This window comes from Theobroma cacao, chromosome 7 (assembly GCF_053813885.1).
Source record: "Theobroma cacao isolate CCN51 chromosome 7, ASM5381388v1, whole genome shotgun sequence".
NCBI classification, from domain to species: Eukaryota; Viridiplantae; Streptophyta; class Magnoliopsida; order Malvales; family Malvaceae; genus Theobroma; species Theobroma cacao.
In genome coordinates, this window is record NC_142645.1 from 6,286,007 (window position 1) to 6,303,777 (window position 17,771).

Sequence of the window (17,771 nt, forward strand, 5' to 3'; positions counted from 1 at the left end):
AATCTTTCTATCTAAAGCCCAAAGAAAATATCACTGTTCATGATATAGTTTCAAGAGCGGCTTTTAATTAGACATGGAAATCTAGTAAGTAACATGCAAGTAATTACTATGTTCTAGAAGCACCTTACCATATGTTTTGACCATGTATTTATATTTCTTTCTGGAAAATAACACTTGCATTAATAGAATTATCTGACCTTTTACCAGAAGCATCCCTTATTGTAAGGGTTACAGAAATGGGAGTTTTTCCAGTCCAATGCTTAATTAACAATTAGGTGCCTAACCCAGCTCCAGATTAGTCGATTTTAACTAATTTTTTGTCATCCGTACGTGAGTGTGCCTGTGTGACTGTGTAACAAATTTGCATCTAAATCTCATTTGTTTTAGAAAAAAGAGAGTGACAAGGAGAATGACAAAAACGGATAATAAACAGGAAGTATACAAGGCTTTGGGCTGTCGGGGAAAGATTGCTTGAACAATAGCTAGGAATAGAAGGATCGAGCCAGTTCTGGGACGAGCTAGGGCTCAATGGGCTTTCGAAGAACAGACTTGTAAGAATTGATTTTATGGGCCTGCCTTGGCTTACATTCAGATAAAGAAATACTGTGGTATTTTTTTTTTTTTTTGATAAGAAGGAAAAAGAAAATGTCTACCCTAAATGAATATATGGATGAAGAAAAGCAATGCATTGGGATGGGAAAAAGCCATATGAATTATTTTAGATTTTTTTGTGATCTTACAAAGAGCCAAGGCGTTGAGACAAGTAAAAAACAAACTATACTTTGAAAACCTCATATAATTGGCATCTTTCCTTACCAAACATCCAAGTCCCAGCTTTTAATGCTTTGGCATCTTGGTTTCCTTTGCTTGTTTTTCCATTGAAATCTTTAAATTTCCAACTCCCAAAATACTTCTTTCCTTGTCAAAAAAAACCAACCACAAGTTGGGGGGGCAGCCGGCTGTGCCCACTCCATAGCAATTATCATCTCAAAGCTTTGCACCAATTTGGTACATGGCGTGCTTGGCTCTTCTCATGCATGCAGAAGTCTGGGGACCCTTTCAGAACTGCCTTCCAAATTACCTAAAATGCTATTGTTTTGATTGCTTTGCCAATCATTTCACCCATCACGTGCTCAATTCCAACCTTAATATAACCAAAGATGCTGCTCAGACTCATCATAGCCAAAGATTTTCTTGATGCTTTCCACCTGGCAACAAACAAACAAACAAACAAACACCTTGCTTTTTCTGAATGGATAATTGTACTCTATATATCTCTCTGAAATAATGTCGAAGAGTTTCAGGCAATCAAGCTGATCTTACATGTTTGTCATTTGTGTTTAGGATTACATGTAGCTCCGGAATAAGCACTTGTGTAATGTTAAAAGAATGGGTACAAAAGCATTGTTGATGATAAAGTTGGAGAGAAGTTCTGCCAATCAGACTGCCAATTGCGTTAACAATTCTTTTTTTTTTTTTTTTTGGAAACAATTATTGAGACCTGTTCTAATGATTGTTACAAATGCTTCGATTCCTCCTCCCTCCAATAGTCTTATTTACCAAAAGGTATGTATTGAACTTACAATTTATATCTGCATCTCACCTGTGTATATGTATATAATTATGCTCGCTTGAATTAAGTCCAGGATGCCAATTCAGTAGCAATTGCTCAAAGGAAAAAGGCTTTGTCTAGTAAAAGAAGATAAGGATAGATCCTCCTTAGATGAAGAAGTGCTTACTATTTTTGTTGTTAAACATAAGAGGTTATGAATACCTTTCAAATTATAATTTATTATATCAATTCATTAAGTGATCAGACAGTCGAATTATGATAAATAACATTATTTTATTTATATTATATTATATATATATATATACACATTTATACGTACAAATATATACATGCATATTTTATTGAAAGGGGAGAGTTTTTTAATATTTTTTATTACTAGCTAGCTCATATCACAAGTCTTGCATGAGGACTAGATCAAAATGCATGACAAGAAAATAGGAAAAGCAAACGGTAGAACTTATATCCACATGCCTCAACAACGAACTACTCAAGCATATTATCTTTACGTTCTCCGAGCTGCTTCTCACATCTTTTATATTCTTTGCAAGTATATATAAGTATGCCAATTAATTTAAAGTTATATGTAATCATGAAGTATAACAACCCTATATATATATATATAGTGGCAATAATTTTTTTTTTTACAATTCTATACATTATTGTATATAGATTTGAGATATTGGAGGAAAATTAAGAAATTTTATATTTTAAAAAATACAACTATGATGCTAAAATTAAGTGTAATATACAAATGTTTAGCATTTTCTATACAGATGTCTTTTAAGTGCATTTTTTCCTTTCTTCCATCTACAAGTTTGGAGGTATAGCAAATTTTGGAATTAACAAAAAGTGAAAGAAAAGAGATTTAGAAGAGATTCAAACTGAGGATGACATGAAATTGCTTGGTTCAACTGCCATTTTTGAAAGATATGCAAGTGGTGTGATAGACATTTAATTTTGTTAATGAAAATCAAATATTAAACCGTAAAATTGTATATTAATTCCAAAATATAAAAACCTTGTGGAAGGATAAACTTATATCAAGAGCATTATTTCATAAATTCAAAATTGGAAGATTCTTAAATTTCAAGCTGAAGATAAATTTTAATTATACTAAATGTCGAGATCAAATATTTCTATTATATTTTACTCATTATATTTAATATATTTTATTATATTTACATCAATATAATCTCATAATGCATGATTAATATTTTTTTTATTTATTTTATAACAAAATAAAAAAAGTGAAATTTCCTTCTTTGATTTAAAATAAATGAAAAATCTAGGAAAAAATTGTTAAACAACTCTACCCTCTACTCATGTTAGCTTTCAAGAAATGCTGAAAAATGGTTAGAGGAGTTAAGAATCGTGGAAAAAAGAAGCGACAAGATTGATGCATGGGTATTTATAAACACTTTTTAAAGTTAGTTAACTATTTATTTCAAGAATTTTTTATTTAATGTATTATTCTCATCAATGTTAAAAATAGACAATACATTAATTACAATTTATTTTTATATGTATATCCTTACGAAGAATCTATAAGCATTGTTTAATATTTGCCAATTTTTAATATTATGTCTATGATTCTTTTTTTTTTTACTAAAGTGATAACAAATGTCATTTATTATTCAAGTTCACACAATGAATATAGTTTATGATACAATGTGTTTGTTTCTTTTTTAACCGACATATATTGCAGGACATGTGCGATCATTGTAAGTACTTTGCACTGCATATATTTATTTTAACAACAACAACAAAAAAAAGAAAGTGTGAATTTCTTCAACAATGGAATAAATATGCTATAAACCAAAGAACATATAATTAATTAAAAGGTCAAACACAAATTTATCAATTCTTTCCTACAAACACATAATTAATTAAAAGGTAAAACACAAATTTATCAATTCTTTCCTACAAACACACACACATATATACACCAACATAATCATCTACAAATAAAACTAAAAATGAAGTACATACATATATTTATTCTCCACATTGTTCTGTTGTACTACTTGTATGACTAAGCCAATAACAGAAATAATGGAGCAAAGGAAATATGTTGGGACAACATTAATTATGTGGCTCACAAAGTAACCAATGCCCTGGCTAAATGGTCCCTTTACCTTGCTCCAATAACATATGTTGACATGAAAGGGTACAATGTTAACAGAAGAGCATTAAATTTGTCCCTTCCACAAGTAGGGAAGGGGATGACAAAATAGGGCTATGGTACCAAACCTAAACTCAGACAGAGCCCCATGTGAAGAAGCCGAATCTAGCTGCTAGATGGAAATGGTGAGTAGGGAGACCACATTCTTTCACCATCTCCCCATCCCACCACCTAACTCAACTGCCCTTTTAATGCTATTAGATAGACAACCCTTTCTTTTGGGAGGAGCATTTAATGCAAGAAAAACACAAAATCTTTACCATATGGAACAAGGTTACTTGTGGGTTTTATCTATTGATGAAATAATGAGTCACTTTCTTAGCAAATCCAAAAGCCAGATATGAATTTTTTGCAGAGTTAAGAAATTTAAATTATGGCAGAAATAAAAGAAAATTGACTGTTCTGATAACAGTACATTTGACACATACTTATCAGCTGTGGATCAGTCACCATCATCTAAGGCAGCAAAACCTAAGATTAATTAAGTAGTAATAAAGCTTTATATATTACAGACATGAGATTGAAATCTGGCTGACATTAATCAGCAGTCCTTTTCCTTGCCTACCTCCAATGACAACATAATTTAGAACTTAATTATAATCGAAAGTTCAAGTACCTAATTAGAAAGTCCACATGCAATCAAGCTCGGTAGAACCCATGGACATCTTGCCACCAGCACCAGAACCACCGTTACCTTCCTCCGACACTGCCCCCCAGTTCAGCGAGGAGCCACCGTGGGGTGGCGGTGCCGCCAATGCTGGCGGGGAGAAAAAGAAGGGTAAATGCAAATTCTCCTGAAGAGACCTTAAGCTAGGAAATGCTGAAACACCCACATTTCTTGAAAACCTTGCGATTGGATCAAAAGTATTGTTGATCATTTGTGGTGGTGGCACTGCTAGGTCAAAACCAGGGTTGAAGGCATGATGTGCAGCTGTGGTGGTGGTGGCAGCAGCGGAAGCAGCTGCAGCAGCAATGGTGGAGAAACAGGACACGTGCTCGGGTTGGGTTTGGCTGTCGTATGAGCAGCTGTCACGATCTGTGAGGGAAGTGGCGGTAGTGGCAGTAGCAGTTGTGGTGTGATCCAGGAGAGGTGGAAGGGAGACCGAGGAAGGTGAGCTTGGTTCTTGGTAGAGAGCCACGGAGGCGTTCATGCGGGTTTTTTTGGCTCCTCCGCCAGTGTTGCTGGTGGCACCATTGCCAGAGCCACTCTTCTTAAAGACCCTGGATATGACCCATTCATCCTAGAATAATAAAACCATTTTAGCAAGTAATAAAAGCTTTTCTTTCCATCCAACTAATTGGTGGTTAATGCAACAGTGAAACTGAGGACCAATGTGTATTTTATGATATATATACTTGAAAGATGAAACAACACTTAGAAAGTTGCTCTTTTGCAGGAGAATGGCAATTGCACAAAAAACACAATTGCATAAGCAAACATAGAAATCATCCGTAACAGAGATTGCAAGAAAAAACACTACTAGGGAGATGAAAAAAGAAAATAGTAAGCTGCATGTTACTGTGATCTCGTATTACCTATAGTAATCTGAAATATGTCGCTGCAAAAGCCATTGAAGTGCGAAGACACAAACAGTGAGATAACATTGCTTTTAACAGACAGATTAGCAAGATTCAGTTCCTTGTTAAAAGTCCAAATCATTAAGAGGTCATATTACTGTTAGATCTTGCATTTTCAGTGTTAACCTCAAAAAAAAAGCTGGAAAGCTCCTGGAAAGTAGGCAAAAAGAAGGGGAAAGGATCGAAACTTTTAACACAGATTAGTGAGTTTCACTTCATGGTTCAAACAGGAACCATTTCTTTAACAGGCAATGTTACTGTTAAAATCTTAGACCTTCAGCCTTAAAAAGTGAACTGTGAAAGGTTTTGCCATTGGAATGAGTGTAGGAGAAATGGAAATTAACAATTTCAAACAGATGCTAGTATAGTAGCTTTATGGAATAATGATGCAGAAATTGTGCCTATTGAAATCCCAATGAAGACGAGCTTTTCCACTGTCTTCAAGGCAGTGCAAATGCTATTAAGATTTCCCAACATACCTTTTCAGCTCCTTAAATGAGAAAAACAGCATACGGATACATTAATAGTGTGCATTTGTAAGCAAAACCATAACTACCATTAACTTCCTACAACACAAACCATTGCCTTAGAAAATTTCAGCTCTGTTGGGAAGCAAGGGTGAAGCAAAAAAGTACGGGTACCGTTACCAAATGGACCACAGATTGACCAAGAAGATGGAGAAAAGCCTAACATTATTTTTTCATAGATTCCCACCCCAACCCTCATTGGAAAGCATTGTTCAGAATTTAGGTTCATGGAAAAACCTAACTTTTTCAAGGTGATTTTGCGATCGATCAACAAGTTATTACCAAAACATAACTTCTTTGTTCTAGAATTTATCATGCAGAAATAGGTATAACGTGAGAGAAGGAGAAACCTTGGAGCTTCTGGAGAGATAATGGTAAGCAAATTTGCCTTCAAGGCGATATTCATGCATGACCCAGTTGCTCTTTTCTCCTTTAGGAGCTCTTCCTCTATAAAAAACTAGAGTCTTCTTCATTCCAACAAGTGCACATGTCTTTGAGCTATAAATCTCCCTATCTTTTCCCGTAGCCTTCCAATAACCAGCTTCAGTTGCTCGGTTAGTTCTCAACCCAGTTGGGTACTTCCTATCTCTCAAACTAAAAAAGTACCACTCCTTCTCCCCCATCTTTGCCTTCTCTGCCATATCACACCAACACAAACCAAATAAAGGAGTTAATATCATAACAACAATCACTCATGTTTAACGATGAAAAGGGTAGTCAGCAAAATTGATTATGATCACTTACCAGGAAGTTCCCAAGGCTCACACTTGTTAAGGTCGACCTCAGCTATAGCTCTACCAGTAAAGCTACTATCAAGAACTTTTTTCAAGAGATAGTAAGTAATAAGCTCTTCATCAGTTGGATGGAATCGAAAGCCAGGAGGCAAATGAGTATCACCGTTGTCAAAATGATGGTAACTATCCATATCAAGAACCAAACAACAAAACCTTCACCCCCACTTCAAAGAGAACAACACACACAGCCCTTGTGCAAGCAATCTTCTAAAAACCCTAAACTTCAAAACCAAAGTGCTAACATCATGAAGTTAGCTAAACGGCTTGCGTTGGATGAGGAAGGGAGAGAAATGAGGGAGGGGGAGGGGAGTTATATTGGGGTGTCAAAGGGGGATTTGATGAATCGAGTGACTGACAGGAAAAAAAAAGGCCAAAAAAATTAATTATAAGAAGGAGAGTATGATCTGGAGCTAGAAAAATCTCTGTGTTTTTTCTCTGCTCTGTCCTCTTCCGCAATCTTTCTCTCTCTCACTCTCAAGAGCTAAGGATTATGATAAGGGGGAAAGAAAGAGAGGGTGATGTATGTGTCTGAAGGGAGTGGGCTCTGGGGTTCTGTTTTGAGTATGCGTGCGTGCGTGAGAAAGTGTGCAGGTATTCTCTGTCAGTGAAGAAAATGAAAGGGAGGGAACAGAAAGTAGTTTTTATGAGAGAGTTCCTTTTAAGAGAGAGAGAGAAAGGAAAAAAGGAAAGAGATGGGGGGGGGGGGTGGAGGGTGGGGGAGGAGGGGAGATGAGAATTGAGAGGAGAGATTTCACCATGTATCGATAAAGCTGTTTCATATCTCTCCTGTCAGCACAGTACAAGATTAAATTATCAACTTGACAGAGACATTGTAATTACACGCCACCTTCTCCCTCCCCCCTCCTCCCCCTTATTCCCATTTCCCTAAATATCCTACTCCTTTAATCTTCAAGTAACAATCAACTTACAAGTATATTACAAACATGGAGAGTATTATGATTTGCCAAGTGTGCAACAGGTAAGACCAACCCTATACCATAAAGGCTTAATGGGTGAAGGGACTTTGAGAATTGTTTTCATTTGTCTTGTCTTGGGAGTTCTTATCTACCTGATTGAATTCAGTGAAGGAGATCATTTGTTTTTGGGGGTTTTTTGTTCATTTGTGTTAGTTCTAGGGTGTCCTTGAAGCCAGAAATGAAAAGCCATGGTTGGAGGATTCACTATTATTTCCACAGTGAACTTATGGTTGCTATTCCTCCTTTCCCCTCCACCCCATAGTATACATGACATTGTTATGGTATTGAGGTACAAATCACAGTTTGACACATAAGACAAAAATATTTCCTCAGAAAGTAAGCAAAAAAGCAATGTGGCAAAAGAGATTTCATTTTACCCCCCCCCCCCCCTCTCCCTCCTTCCTCTGCTATTTTTTCTTGTAGGCATGTGCCCTTGTAGCTATGAAAATGGTTGGCACTTGTTTTTTTTTTTTTTCCTTTTTCTTTGTTATATACAAAATGTGAACTTGCCTTTATTTTGGTAGGAATTGCGGACAAATTCTACAGTGCATGGCCCCCTACCTATTTTTTGATGGATTGAATGCTGAGTACTGGGTTAGGTGACATTCTCAGCTAGGCAAAAGATAAAAAAGAAATTAAAAAAAACTGATATTTTCAGACTGAATTATGGACATCAATAAAGGATAGGAAAAATCATTTAAAATCAATTTAATTGCTAGAGACTTCATATCAAAACCACAACTCATCCCATTGTTTCAAGAAAATAAAATTATTCTTAGATTGTTGTAACATTTATATGTCTTCCTCTTAGTATTTCATTTTCAAGTATAATGAATTTGGAAGTAAAAATTTTATAAAATAAGTAAGAATTAAGAATGTAAATAGAACTGTAGTAGAAGCAATATTGTCAGGTGGTTAAATAAGACAAACCAAAAAATTAAACAGTGAGGCTTCTGATCCTAAAATCTTTGGAGTACTTCACTACTCAGTTATTTATAACACAGACTACTCAGATTATGGTCTTCCTGCAAAATCATTATCTCTTTTTAGCATTATATTTTTAAAGCTCTTAACTATTAAAAAATATATTTAAGAAACGTTTTTCTTTTTTATTATATTTAATAAAATATTTATTTTTTATTTTAAAATTAAATAAAATTTTATAATTAATGAGTGATTAATTATTATTAATTAAATTAAAACTCACTTGTTATTTTTATATTCACTTTATGTTGTTTCTAAAAATAAAAATATCGTGTAATTATTTATTATGATATATTAACATATTATATAATATAAAATTATAAATAATAATTTGACTAAAATAAGAACAAATAGTCATCTATTAATCATAACAATTTATTTCACTTAAAATAAAGACATAAACTTGTTATTAATTATAATAAAATAATAAAATAAAGTTTTATAAATAATTTAAATTTTTTTTAAATATTATTTTTTTTGAAATTTTTGAATAATAAAAAAATTCATATTCCAAGTACTGTAATAATGAATAGATTGGAAGACAGTAGGAATTTTCTCTCATGCTTTTGATTGATGCATTTAACTGTTCATTCTGTTGTAGAGAGAGATATATCAAATTGAAAATCTTTATGGATTCCTAATATTACAAAAATCACGCAATATCCAGTTATCCAGTGCCCATCTTTTGTCACATATCATATCAAAAATAGTAAAAAAAAATTAATAAAAGAAAATCTAATAGGATTTTCTATCAAAATCAACTCCTCCAAAATAAGATTCAATTTTATATCATGTTTTCATTAAAAGTTCAGAAAAGTGTGCCCAATTCTCAGGCTTTTCCTTTTGCCATATCTACACAGAAATCCCCAAAATCAAACAAAATAATATTTACTGAAAGTAGACAATTCCTAAAAAAAAAAGGAATAGAAAGAAATTAGAGAAGAAAAAAAGGAAAAGCTGAGAGTAGTTGGTGAAGTGGACTTGATGATATTACAGCTAGAAGACACATCATGTACAGACAGGCTGCCTTGCTTCTGTTTCCTTTTGCAAATTTTCCTTTGATTTCATTTTGAGTTTTAAATTTAAGAATAATAGATTTGTATATATCGATCAATTTTATGTACAATGATACAAAGGAGTTCAATTTTTAGTATTTAGATTTAAACAAACTTGAAAAAGCAATGATCAGCTTCACTGAAGTTCATATAATTTTTTTTAATACAACCCAATTAGTTCAAATTGATTTTTTTATTATAATTAAAAATAAATAGATTATTCTGTTAATTTTTTTGGGAAATCAAAATGCAGACTTACATTGATTTATATTTTGTATTTAATCAAAATCAAAGTTTAAATAATGTGATTTTGATAAAAAATAATATTATAATTTATAATATTATTTAATAAATTGAAGTAAACTCTCATATTTAAAGGTGAATTTGAACATGTAATTTTTGTAAAAAAATTTTAAATCTCGCGAGAGTTTAAATAAAATATTCACTTTCAAATGTATCACTAATTTTCTTCTTCTATTACAACAATATCAAGATGACCCAATGAGAGTTATTGAAAAGATATTACTAAATTAAATCTCGATAATTAATCTAATTAATTTAATTTTCACTATTAAATCATTCATCGAAAATCATATACGTTTTATATAAACTAATTATTCATAGAATTTAATAAATTCAACTCAAATTACAACATAAATATATAGTTTTACTATTCACTTTTGTTAAAAGGCTTACATTTTAAATGATGTAGATCGTAATCCATTTAAATTGAAGACCTAAAAACGAATTAATATCCAATTAAATTAATGGCATTAATTAGTGGGTATCTTTTCGTGAGGCCAATACTAAAAGTTCTTCGAAAACAATAATTTGTCCGGAAAAAAAGGGTACTTTGGTTTGTTTTTCTTATTTTAATATAACAAATGGGTCTTACTTTTTATGTGGCTTATTTTTTTTTGGGGTGCTGGAATTTCAACTCATGAAATGATTAGATCACCATGCATGCATCAATTCAAGCAATCCCATCCATCCATCACCAATCAGAAGGGAGGACTTGATGCTATGGGATTTTGACGCGTCATGCTCGGATTTTGAGATTGTCACAGGCTTTACATCAAATCATCTCATCAATCTGCATGCTTAGGTCCATCCCTTTCTTTCTTTATATATATATATAAATATTTTTTTTTCTTTTTCTTTCTTTCTGTCTTTCATTTGCCCAATTCCATGCTTTCTTTTTCTAGTTGTCAAGGCTTCTCTAACAGTAGTTACCTAAAAAAGCCAAAAAATCCCCCCATGATCTTCTCCTATTTTGGCCACCCCCTCGAGTTCTTCAGGTTTTCAGTTTTTCACCCTTTGGGGGCCTATCCCCTTCATGCATTTACGGCTCCCCCACCCCCCCCCACACTTCTCTTCTTCTTCTTCTTCTGTCCCTTCTTCGTAATGCTAACCCAAACATCTGGCTCCCCCAGCCACCAACCTTTGCCTTTCTTTTGTTCACGATTGGCCCTATGCCAATCCATGCAAATACTCACTTTATTTTATAACCTTGAACATTTCCAACACCTACGAGTTATCTACCTCCTCAAGATTAAAGTATCATTGACAAAAAGTTTTAAGAGGGCATGAATGTAATAAGTAGGGACCCAGTTAAGAGAGTGACGGGTGCTGACGTTATTATCTTTCATGTAAAATTTTGAATTTATTATTAATTAATAAAATTATTTTCATATTTAACAAGTTAATTATTTTCATGTTTATATATCAATAAAATGTTGACACGACATTGTAAATTAGTTTATAATTCTAAACATAAATTGAGTTATTCTAATTGATTTTTTTTATCGTTAAACGTCTTCTTGATAATATAATTTAATCAAAATTTAATTTTTAAATAAAAGATGATGATTTTATCAATAATTGAACCGATTGGTTCAGTTTGATCCCAATCCATTCCAACCAAATAAGTGTTAGTTCACTAGTTATGTAGTTTGTATTCTTTACTAAATGCATACCCTTTTATAACCAGAGCATGGCAGTTGACTTTTGAATAAAATCCACAAAAGGAAAAAAATTCTTTCACAAAAGAAGAATAATTAAATTAAATTAACTTTAAAAAAAACTGTAATTTTTTGTTAATTATTCTTTTTTAAAAATAAAAATTTATTTTAAAATCAAACGGGAAAAAAACAAAGTAAAAAACAAAAGGCTCATGAACCGAGAGATTACCTAGCGGATCGCGCGTGACGACAAGGTGAAGTAAGCCGCGCCGCCCTCCACCTACGGCGTTTCGTAGTGCGAGTCAGGGTCCCACTCTTTTATTTTCCCTCTTTATTTTGGCTCACCTGCTTCCTCCCTTCCGCTAAAATGCGCCCCTCACAAGCGCACTACGCACATCCCCATCTCTTCCCTCTATAGGCTATAAAGCGTAGATTTTTTCATATATATTTTGTACAGTTGCAGTAACAATAATGGGACCCGTACGCCTCTGATCGTGACACGTCAACGTCCGTGGTGGTTCAGGTGACGTGGCGAGATCGTAGGTGGGGTAATTTTACAACCTGGAATTGATTTTCTGTACTTCAATAATTCGATTCGTTCCTGCAATTTTTCACATGCACGAATGGATAGCTTTCTTTCTCGCTTTTTTTTATATTTTCATTTTTTAAAAAATTACTAATTCCTTAAACCCAAATCATATACTTTAATTATCATTAAATCAAATATTTTTCGTAACATTACCTTAAGATTAAGTGATATTTTCATGCATGGTTATAAGATATAATTACTTAAATTTATGAACTTCAATTTAATTATTTATTATTGATTGAATTTTAGGGTTGACACTCCATAAATATTCACAACCTCTACAATAAGATATATACAATAAATATATATGTTAATCAATGTTTAATCCAATAATTAGTGTATGAGTTTTACATTGTATTATGTTGATTTGTCTTGTTACAAATTTACATTAGGAACATCACCAATTGATTAACTTAATTAATTTTGAATCTACGAATACTTGTTATCTAAACAAATAAATCATGTTAATTGAGTTTTAAGCATATGAATATTAATTTATACATATTGAAAATAAATTTTGTTTATATTTTTGAAATGTTTACTATATGTGTAAGTTTAGATATGGTAATAAGTATCGAGTAAATATTCTCACTATATTCAAATCCGCAACGAATTCAAATAATAAATTTATGTAAATTCATTAAAACAACAAGTACATTATTAAAGTAAGAGTTTGAGTTCAATCATATTGAGTATTTGTTAGAGTAAAAGTTACTCAAACTCGAATTGAGTTTCAGACATTAATTAATTTGAACTCATTAACCTCACTGCAAATCCTAATAATTGTGTTATAATTGATCTCTAAATCAAAATTTTCTGCTCTTTTGTTTCTTGGACTTATATGAGACACAAGTGAACCCTAAAGGATGCCATTGAGGATAAAGACGTATGGAATCTCACTTAAAAAACAATTTGATATGGAAGATTCCTATTCAAATATATTCCTTTTTAAACAAAGGTGAACTCTTTCAAGAAAGTATCGGATTCCTTTGTTGCATGCAGCATCTAAAAGCCTTCATTGCAGATCATCCAAGCTGTAATTTATACCATTTTCCAAAGGTTTGCATCAACATCAGACTGAACCCATTTTTAGCTACAAAACATTTCAACTATATTCTGCTTCACCAAGCAAGACTGTCAACAAGCAAGTCCCCTTATGGCAATTCCCATGTTTGCAGGAATCTACTCGCATAAGCCTCTAATTTATTTGATAAGAAAGGAAGAAAATGTGGTCACCGCCATTGTTATTGACATGAATTTGCTCACAGGACCTAAGTTAGTAGCAATTCCAAATTCATACATAGGGGGCTTTAAATCAAATCAATCAGATGGTTTCCCACAATTGGTCGACACTGTGCAGACCTTTGATTGATTTTGCGTATAGGTTGCATCTGTGTCAACATGGTCAATGATGAACATGTTCTTGATAGGACAATGAGTAGGTTGATGTGATCATAAATATGTGGGACCTTTGATTTACCTCTCATGTTTGATTGATACCACTTTTCCTTTGGATGGAAATTGATTGATACTCCATTTCGAAGCATCACAAAATTATGCCTATATAGATTAGATTGTATAAAGTTTTCTTGTTCACTTACTTTTTGGGGGTCATTGTAAAAAAGGGTCTTTCAAATCATCTTTAGATATTGTCTCTAGCTTTGAGTATTTATTATTACTTGCTTTTTGGGACATTTTTTGTCAAAGAACACATCCAAAAGTTGAGTGACAATGTTGAATTTCATGTAATCCTAATAACCCAATGTTTATGCCTTTGTTTTATGGGAGAAATGAGAGAAAATTTGTAAAATAACTCCACATTCTTTGATTGTTTAATATAGATTATTCACAGATTATTAAGAATTACGGAAATCCAAACTTCACCAATGATATTCAAGCACATTAATTAGTGAACATTTTCCTCACATACACACACACAAAAGAATCACTTGCATAACATCTTATTTCCAAAAAGAATATCTCAATTTTAAATCCTCCCTCCTCTCACTATTTAAACATAAAAATCAGATTTGGTTAATGTTAGTTTTGGGCTTTAAGTTTCAGTTTTAGGCAAGAAATATATTAAATTGCAATTTAGGAAGCCCATTAGGTTGGGCCAAGATCCAAGATCCAATCTTTTTGAAGATTGGGTGTTCATTTCTAGCTCTTCAGGGTTTCTTTTAAAACAATGATATTCCTTGTTAGTTGTTATTCCATTTAATGGCAATTAAAAATTTTTTATTTCACACATTGTGCTCAATTTTTCTCTTATAGGTGGTTGTTCAATTCATGAATTTTCCAACAATCTATGTACCTTTGGAACTTCTCAAATTTCAGTGGGTCATTGAAATAGGTATAGCTCGTAGCTCTTAAGTTTCAATGGGTTTAAGTTGATCGTGTTTCATATTTTAACTATGTTAAACCCTCTTAATCCTTTTAAGATTTATCTAAAATACGATTAATTAATCATGTTATGGTGTATCCATATAAATTGTGACTCATGTATCACCTAACCTTTTAGTCATATTCACGTGTCAAGTACACACGTTTACTATATGATTAAGACTCGTTTATTGATCCATATAAATACTAATATTTTTATAATGATTAAAATTTACTAATGTTGAGATATTATGATACTTATAATTTTTGTTGTAAATTTGACTAATAGAATTATATTTTAATTTAATCATGTTAATCGTGTTTTAAGCATGTTAATCGTATCAATTGTAATAATCATGTAAACATATTATGTCGTATCGTATTATACGTTTATTACATGCATTCATGTATACATTTAAGATCTTGACTGACATGATTAATTAATCATGTCATATTATTATTTAGTTATATAACTATCAATACCCTACATTTACACAATATGATTAAAACACAAAAAAATAAATTGTTATGTATAATAGCTTAATTTGTTATACATATATGTATGTATGTTTGGCCTAACTATATTGCTTGAGTTTTACCTTTTTCTTTCTTGATGTAGTTGAAGTTTAAGGCTTCCATCAAAATGAAAATATTGTCTAATCCTTTTTACTTGAGTTAATCCAAATAACACCATTAGGTATTTCTTTCTTTTGGGTTATAAAATTCACGTATGAATGTTGACAATTTAAGTCAATAAATTGAACTATTGAAAGCATATAGAATAATAGCAATTTAATTCAATGGCTAACAAGAAAGGGAGCATTGATTTTTTAGACCTTCAAAACTAATAGATTTTTTAGACAGTCAGATGAAGACACAAAAGTTTTTCCATAAGATAGATATAAAAGGTATAATACTTTCAAAAGTCTCTGAAATTATTTTAAAAAATTTAAAATAAGTTTTTATTTTTTATTATATTTAATCAGGTTATGTATTTTTAATTTAAATTAATTAAATAAAATTTTATAATTAATGATTAACTAACTAGTAACTATCATTAGTTAAAATGTTACTAATCATTTTATATCACGTGGTGCTAAAATAATGCTTAAGTAAAGGGTAATAAAGTCATGTGGTTATATTATCATGCAACGTCTTTCATCCATTATGACATGTCAATATTTTATATCAATAACATGTTATATAAAATGATAAGTGATATTTTAACAAGCAATTGGTAAATCGTTAGTTATAAGAGTCTATTTGATTTAAAATAAAAATATAAAGTTTAATTAAACGTAATAAAAGAATAAAGACTTATGTAAATTTTTTTAAATAATTTAAGAATTTTTTAAATATTATGCAATAATAAAATTTAAAAGTCTTTGGTTACTAATCAACATTGATTCCTCTCCACTATAACAAAATCCTTGTTTACCCCGTTCTTTTTAAAGGGAAAATTACAATTATGAAATTAAAAAGTTTTTTTTAAAAAAACTTTCAATGGACAAAAAACTTGATATCAATGATAGATTATTTTAGTGCTTATAAATTAAATTAATTTAATTATAAAAAATTATATCTGTTCATCAAATGAAAAATTGTATTTATTTATTTTTCTTATATCTTTATTACATTTACATCTTAACTTGAAAGGTTAGAGAACACATTTTTTTTTCGAAATTTAGAAAATAGTAAATATGTTCATGTCTGTTTACTATTGAACCAAAAATTAAAGTAATCAAAGTACATGAATACCATAACTCTTAACTTTGAATAATCATGCAAGTTGCTTAAGGCTGCTATAGTTTTCCTAGTGGGCACTTAAACTAGAAGTCTAGAACTGTTGTCCGTGGCAACGACCAACATCAATTGATTCGTTCCCATGCAAAAGACCAGAGTATCTTTAACGTGTGGTGAAGGAATTGCATTTCTCTTCTCTTACCAATCTATTGATCATCTAAAGGATACTGCCTCTCTCCCTCTCATGACTCTTTATGCAGTTCTCAACTCATGGAAGAAGCCAAAACAGGAGCCAAAAAATGTTCAAGCAAAAGAAAAAAAAAAGGTTATAAACTATGAAGAATGGAACTTTATAATCACTATGAGAGATGCATTTTCTTTGAACATATTCCTTGGTATTCCAGTTAATGGCAATTAAAACTTTTTTATTTCAGACATCGAACCCAATATTTATCTTATAGGTGGTTGGGTTAAATTCATGAATTTTCCATGAACAAACTATATACGCCTTTGGAACTTCTCAAATTTCACTAGGTCATTGGAGTTTTTTAAACTTCAATTTTGTATGCGACATGACAATACAACACAAATTTAATCAAATTGAGTTTAAGTTAATCGTGTTTTGTTAAAATGAAAAGGCATAATTAAACTATCAATATCATGACTGAAGGCATGAGTTTTATCATTAATTTTATTCATTAAATTTTATTATTATGTTTACCATAGAATGAAGACAAAAAAGTATTTCAATTAGGTAGATATAAATGTCTCTAAATTATTCAAAAAAATTCAATTAAGTTTTTATTTTTCTATTGTGTTCAATCGGATCGTCTACATTTATTTTGAATTAATTTTTTTTTTTATAATTAATGATTGACTAACTATTATTAGTTAAAATGTTATTTCTCATTTTATGTCTCGTGATATTGATGTGACACTAATGTACAATATGAAAAAAGCATGTAACCATGTCATCATGTCATGTTATCCATCCATTACGACATGTCAGTATATCATATTAGTACTATGTGACATAAAATGACAACTAACGTTTTAACTAATAATAGTTATTCAACCATTATTTAAGAATCTATTTGATTTAAAATAAAAATATAAAGATTTAATTCAATTTTTTTAAAATATTATAACATAATAAAATTGAAAAGTCTTTGGTTACGTATCAATATTGATTCCTCTTCCATTTAAACAAAATCCTTGCTTACCCCCACCTTTCTAAAGAGAAAGTTACAATTGTGTTAGAAAATACAAAGTTTTTATTAAAGAAACTTCGATGGACCAAATAGTTGATATCAATGATAGGTTACTTTAGTAGTCATAAATTAAATTAATTTAATTGTGAAAAATTATGTCTGTTCATCAAATTAAAAGTTGTATTTATTTTTTTATTTCTTTATTTTGAATATTT

At 31.2% G+C, this 17,771-nt stretch overlaps 1 protein-coding gene across 1 annotated transcript; it reads right to left on the bottom strand.

The window, feature by feature from the left end:
• Window positions 1-4,236: 4,236 nt before the first annotated feature.
• Window positions 4,237-7,281, bottom strand: CUC1 (NAC (No Apical Meristem) domain transcriptional regulator superfamily protein). The gene is made up of 3 exons (XM_007021510.3): window positions 6,605-7,281; window positions 6,211-6,494; window positions 4,237-4,996 (listed from the first exon to the last, which is right to left on the bottom strand). Exons 1-3 carry the CDS (start codon window positions 6,783-6,785, stop codon window positions 4,376-4,378), a joined length of 1,086 nt encoding a protein of 361 aa, XP_007021572.3. The 5' UTR covers window positions 6,786-7,281; the 3' UTR covers window positions 4,237-4,375.
• Window positions 7,282-17,771: the final 10,490 nt, after the last annotated feature.